This window comes from Leopardus geoffroyi, chromosome C2, assembly GCF_018350155.1.
Source record: "Leopardus geoffroyi isolate Oge1 chromosome C2, O.geoffroyi_Oge1_pat1.0, whole genome shotgun sequence".
NCBI lineage: Eukaryota > Metazoa > Chordata > Mammalia > Carnivora > Felidae > Leopardus > Leopardus geoffroyi.
Genome location: NC_059333.1, coordinates 40,758,635 through 40,765,513, shown reverse-complemented (window position 1 = coordinate 40,765,513; position 6,879 = coordinate 40,758,635). Strand labels below are relative to the sequence as shown.

Here is a 6,879-nt window from a genome sequence, read left to right as displayed (position 1 = left end):
TATCATGTAAAACATGTATTTAAATTTGACTGATTCCAGGGAGTGTGGGTGTGACTCAGTCAGTTAAGCATCCGACTCTTGTTTTCGGCTCAGGTCATGATCCTGCAGTTCTTGAGATTGAGCCCCATGTCGGGCTCTGCACTGACAGCTCAGAGCCTGCTTGGGATTCTCCTCCCCTGCCCCACCCTCCCCTGCTGTGCGGGTGCACACACGCACACTTTCTCTCTCAAAATAAACATAAAAAAGATTTTTTTTCACTGATTCCTAAGAGATAAATATTGGTGTTCTTAGGAATGTGGTATCCTTTTAAAGCCCAAATATCTCATGACTCACTATTTTGGATAATTTTTCTCACTACCACTCTCAAACCAATATATAACTTTAATTTAACATGCTGTAACCACCAGGATGAACAATTCAAATAACCTAGCAGTTTATCTTATTTCTTAACTTTCTTATCTTCAGTGACATCAGTCCTGGAACTTCTTTCTTAAGAAAAATAAACAAACTTTAAATAGAGACAACATATACTGAAGGCTTTCTTTTTTTTTTTTTTCTTTTTTCAACGTTTATTTTATTTTTGGGACAGAGAGAGACAGAACATGAACGGGGGAGGGGCAGAGAGAGAGGGAGACACAGAATCGGAAACAGGCTCCAGGCTCTGAGCCATCAGCCCAGAGCCTGACGCGGGGCTCGAACTCACGGACCGCGAGATCGTGACCTGGCTGAAGTCGGACGCTTAACCGACTGCGCCACCCAGGCGCCCCCTGAAGGCTTTCTACTCTATTAAAATTTGCCACTAATGTTAAGCTGATCTATTAAAGAGAATGTTTGTGAAAAATAAATATGTATTTTAGAATTTAAAATTCAAAAGTATTGGTTTAAAAATGTCTTATATAAGCCCATATCATTTTAGATTATTATGTTGGGCAAATGAAACCTAGTTATCCTTTAAGAATTAATGAATGTTGGGGTGTCTGGGTGGCTCAGTTGGTTAAGTGTCCAATTCTTGATTTCTTGAGATCATCTGTCACATGATCTCATGGTTCATGAGATTAAGCCCCACATCTGGCTCTGCACTGATAGGGCAGAGCCTGCTTGGGATTCTCTCTCTCCCTCTCTCTGCCCCTCCCTCCCTCCCTCACATGTGTGCACATGCTCTAAGTAAATAAATAAACTTAAAAAAAAAAAAAGTAAAATGTCCAAGTGGTAGGATGTGTGTGTCTGTGTGTGTGTGTGCGTGCGCACATAAGAACTGGGAAAAGGAAGGCAGAAGTTATTAGAATCTTTTAGAATTATTCATGATTTCACCTAAAAGGATTTGAAGATATGTACTAAAAACATTCTAATACCACATTCTAAATTACATTATTTCTTGGTAAACCTGATGTTTCGTATATCCTACTAATCATTTTTAAGTAGCTTTAAAAATGTTTTCACAAACTGGGGCGCCTGGGTGGCTCAGTCAGTTAAGCATCTGACTTCAGCTCAGGTCATGATCTCTCGGTTCGTGAGTTCAAGCCCCATGTCGGGCTCTGTGCTGACAGCCGAATCCTGGAGCCTGCTTCAGATTCTGTGTCTCCCCCTCTCTCTGCCCCTCTCATGCTCTGCCTCTCAATAATAAATAAACATTAACATTTTTTTAAAATGTTTTCACAAACTAATATACAATACCATTTATATTAGCATCCCAAGAATGAAATACTTAGGCATAAATCTAACCAAATACATATAAGGTCTACATGAGGAAAATTACAAAACTAATGAATGAATCAAAAAACTAAAATGAGAGAGATACTCCATATTCATGAATAGGAAAACTCAATATTGTCATGATGTCAATATCTTGATCTACAAATTGAATTCAATCCCAATCAAAACCCCAGCAGGTTATTTTATGGGTATCAACAAATTGATCCTAAAGTTTATATGCAGAGGAAAAGACCCAGAAAGCCAATACAATATTGAAGAAAAAAGTTGGAAGACTAACGCTAATAAGGACATTGTTGTATTGGTGAAAGAATAGACAAATACATCAAGAGAACAGAACAGAAAAGAGCCCAGAAACAGACCCCCATAAATATAGTCAACTGGTCTTTGACAAAGGAGCAAAGGCAATAATACAGTCGAGTGGAGATAGTCTCATCAACAAATGGTGCTGGAATAACTGGACATCCACATGCAAAAAAAAAAAAAAAATCTAGACACATGCTTTATACCTTTCACAAAGATTACCTCAAAGTGGATCACAGACATAAACAGAAAATGCAGAACTATAAAACTCCTAGTAGATAAGCTTCTGGGTATGGTGATGCCTTTTTACAACACTATAGTCATGAGCCATGAAAGAAATAATTGATAAGCTCATCTTTGTTACAATTAAAAACTGTGCTCTGTGAAAGACAATATCAAGAAAATTAAAAGACAAGCCACAGATTGGAAGAAAATATTTGTAAAAGACACATCTGATAAAGGACTATTACCCAAAATCTACAAAGACCTTTTAAAATTCAACAAAAAGAAAACTAATAATCTGATTTAAAAATGGGCCAAAAATCTTAACAGACACCTCACCAAAGAAGATATACAGATAAAAAAACAAGCATATGAAAAGATGGTCCCCACCATACGTCATCAGGGAAATACAAATTAAAACAAGATACCACTATACTCCTATTAGAATGGCCCAATTTTGTAACACTGACAACAGCAAATGCTGGTGAGGATGAGCAACAGGAACTCTTATACATTGCTGGTGGGAATACAAAACAGTACACCCACTTTGGAAGACAGTTTGGTAGTTTCCTTCAAAACTAAACACTCTTACCATACATTTCAGCAGGTGTGCTCCTCGGTATTTACCCAAAGGAGTTGAAATTTATGTCCACACGGAAACCTGCACACGGATATTTACAGCAGCTTTATTCGTGACTGCCAAAACTTGAAACCAACCAAGATGTCCTTCATTAGGTGAATGGATAAATAAACTGGTAATCCAGGCAATGGAATATTACTCAGCACTAAAAAGAAATGAGCTATCAAGCTATGAAAAGACATGGTGGAACCTTAAATGTACATTACTGAGTGAAAAAAGCCAATCTGAAAAGGCTACACACTGTATAATTCCAACTATACAATATGGTGGAGAAGGTAAAACTATGACAATAGTAAAAACATCAGTGGTTTCCAGAGGTGAGGGTTGGGAGAGGGAGAGAAGAAATGAACAAGTGGGGAGCACAGAGGACTTTTAGGGCAGTGAAAATACCCTGTGTGATACTATATTTATCCAAACCCATAGATTATATATAACACCAGTAGTGAACCCTAAGAGAAACTGGACTTTGGGTGGTTATGATATGCCACTATGAGTTCATCCTTGGTTTAAAAAAAAAAAAAAAAAAAGTATTCTGGTGAGTAATTTTTTTTTTGTTTTTTTGCTTTTTTTTCTGAGAATGTTGATAATGGAGAAGGTTATGTATATGTGGGGATCGGGATATAATGGGAAATGTCTGTACCTCCCTCTCAATTTTACTGTAAACCTAAAACTGCTCTAAAAAATAAAGTCTTAAGAAACTAAATTCCACATTTAATTTAAAATATAATTGTTTCATTATAATACATACTTAAAATATTTATACTGTCAGTTACTGGCACATGGTCATTGTCTTTTTTAATTTTTAGATCTTACAACTTACTGTTGTTTCTTGCACAGTAAATTTTTAAAATGTGGCTTAACATTTTCACAGAACTTTTTTTAAAACATAAAGTCCAGATTCTGCCAACCAGTTCTCCTTTTGTTCCCCATCTTACCATTTCAATTTCCATATTAGGGACACTTACCAGATACAGTACATATCCCCATTCTGGAGCTGCGGAATAAGAAAGGATTCACAGAGTTGCAAAGCTAACATAGTCTTGCCTTCTTTTTCAGTGTTACAGATGATATCAATTCCACTCTTACAATCAGTTTTCAATAAATGCTATAAGAGGAAAAGAAAAATCAGTTCATATCATTAAAAATACCTAAAAAGCTAGTTGCATTAAATGTCTGGATTAAACATTCAGGAAAAAATTTAAATTTCTGGTTTTCTTCTACAAAAACAATGATGAATTATACAGAAATATTTTCATGGTTTCATAGTTTTACTATCTAGCACCTGCAATTTATAACTACTTTTAATCTCATTAATGTCCACAACTTGTAAGTGAATAGGTTCTATATTAGGAAAAGATTCTTTCATCTTAAAAAAAAAAACACACAAAAAAACGCAAACAACAAACATGAGCATTTAATTTCTTAATATTTTATTAAAAGGCAAAATACTTTATAAAAGTATTTACAAAACAAGTGCTGAATAATTAATTTAAATTTTTATTTAAAATGCTTCCTATTTTTATTTAACCTCTTCTGTCACACAATAACTCAACATGTATAATGCTTATTGATGAATGCTTTGTTAATTTCATCAATTGTCAATCTCAGATTGTCTAATTCAATGCGAGCTTAAAGAATAGTGTCAAAGAGAACACATCTAAATAATGTAATCCTAACCTTTGGTGTTACTGTAAAAGGAATTTTACAAGAATGGGCTGCTTTTTTTTTTTTTTTTATTTTTGATAAGGTTAAAATAGTAAAAGGCAAACATAATCTCAAACAATACCTCCCGGAATAGTTGATCTTCTACAGGTGACATAAACAGACATGTGAAGAGTGCTTGATGGAAGTACAAGTCTTTGCTGATTTCTGGGTGATTTATACAAGATTTGATAAGAGCCATTGCTTCAGGTATGCGTTCACAAGCAATTAGGTATCTGGCACGTAGTTCAAAGAACAGTGGATTTTCAGAACTTAAATATTTGTTCACTATATTAAAAAGAAAACAAACTCTTATTACTCTCAAGAAAAGATTCTCAAACTTTGTTGTTTGAAACTGTACCACTAACATGTGGCATCTAATTAGATTAAGTGGTTATTTAACTAAATAGCATATTCCTTAGTAGGAGTTTATTTATGAAAATAATATTCAGTCATATGATTGGAAAAATGGAAATAAGAGTAACACCAAAACTGCTCAAGAAGTATCTTTTGATTTCTTTTCAGTCTAAAAACTGAAAAAAATTTAACAAAAAATGAAATACTCTCTTTTCAGTTCACTAATATGTTAAAATATGTTTCAGGTAACATGGGGTCTGGAATTTCTAGTCTATTTATGTACTTTATATTTTGTTGCCTAATATTGTCATTCACATAAGGTTAAAAGGCTGAATCCTATTTTGTCATTAAAACCACATTGATTTAGATTTATAGAGAAAAGTAACGTGAATTAAGGAAAATGTTTTATTACTTCTTATCAAAAATTAAGCCAAAAGTAGTACCAAAAAGGATTGCTTATTAATATATGTATCACTAAGAATAATTACTAATTAACACTTTACACAACTTAAAAACATATAAACACCTTTATCTACCTAAGTTTATTTAGACCTAACAACAACCTATGACAGGTATCATAATACTTCTTTCACAGATCACAAAACTGAGACTCAGAGAGGTCAAATGACTTGCCCAAGGACAAAGAATAAGTGGCAGAGCAGGAACAGGGATCCGCATTTCATGATTTCAGATCAAAATGTTTTCATTACTTGTGTATGTTTAATCAGTAGCTTCTAAAATGCCTATGAATGATGTTTTATTTGGGCTTCAACATGTGCCTTGCAATTCCGTTTACAGCATATGATAAGCAGACAATGATTTATAGAGTTAATGCAAAGATAAACTTCAGACTGGTCTTTATCTTAATGGTCACCAACTAGAGGAGAGTCATCCATATTAATGAGGCTCTAGAGCAGCTTTTCCCAAAGTGAGGTATGCTAGTGGAAGTATGAAAGGAATATATACGTAAGGATGAGAGAGAGGGAGAGAGAGAGAGAGAGAGAGAGAAAGACATACTGTCAGCCCTTACACCAACCAACAGATTTGTTCTAGCTCCTAGTCAGAGAAGCCTAAAAGCCCCCCGAAAAGCCCAAGCTTTCTTCTCTATTCTCACTCCTTTTGAAGCTCCTCATCTAGCTTCTGTGCCATCTGACCACATTCCCCAGGCTCCTCATAGTTTTCTTCAGTCTGTCACCCTTGCCTTCCCTATATTGACTCTATATACTTTTCCTCGATGGTACAACTCTTCCTCCTCAGTATAACTGCCTCCCTCTTCAGTTTTTTACTCCTTTCTGAAACCCTCACATCAAGTTCCAGTCTCCTTTGTATGCCCTGGGTATTTACCACTATAACACTATGATATATATTGTAGCTCTTTCCTCTAGTCTTATTCTACCTCCTATCTCAGCCCACCACTTTTAACTGCTTCTCCTGATCTTCTCTCTTTCGTCATCTTTTCTCCTATCTCTGTCACAGTCCTCCACACTTGTATCTGGAGTTGACTTGCTCTTAAGCTGGAGAAGCATAGCCCCTTCTCCACTCAACTCTACTCAAAACCTACCCCCAACCCTTATTAACCTGAGGCAAATGGAAAGATCCTAACCTGCTCAGCACAATATGTGGTGTGAAGTATCCTCACCAGAACAAGGGTGGGAAGTCTTGTCTTTTCTTTCTGGCCATCTTATAATTGCACTCCATGGGCTCTCTCCATGCTTTCAAATGTTTTCCATGCTTTTTCTGCTTACACTACTGCTGAGTTTACATTCTAAGTTCTGATGATCCAAAATGTTCTGGGGCTCAGGAACAATGTGGCAAACAGTTTTTAAAAAGAATTACCTAGAAGGTATTGACAGAGCCTCTTGCCTCAAAAGGAAATTTTGGCCCACAGGAAACACAGTGGATCTGTGCTGGAAAGGAGGTGATATCAAAGCATGCAGGTCGTTCAG

General features: G+C 35.7%; 1 protein-coding gene across 5 annotated transcripts in view; it reads right to left on the bottom strand.

Annotated features, from left to right (window-relative positions):
* ZNF654 (zinc finger protein 654) overlaps window positions 1-6,879 on the bottom strand; it is a 95,822-nt gene that overhangs the window by 16,981 nt on the left and 71,962 nt on the right. For all 5 annotated transcript variants that reach the window (XM_045501688.1, XM_045501689.1, XM_045501690.1 and 2 more), the window contains 2 exons: window positions 4,662-4,864; window positions 3,841-3,980 (listed from right to left, as the gene is read on the bottom strand). In XM_045501688.1, coding sequence (XP_045357644.1) covers window positions 3,841-3,980; window positions 4,662-4,864 — 343 coding nt within the window. The remainder of the gene's footprint in view (window positions 1-3,840; window positions 3,981-4,661; window positions 4,865-6,879) is intronic.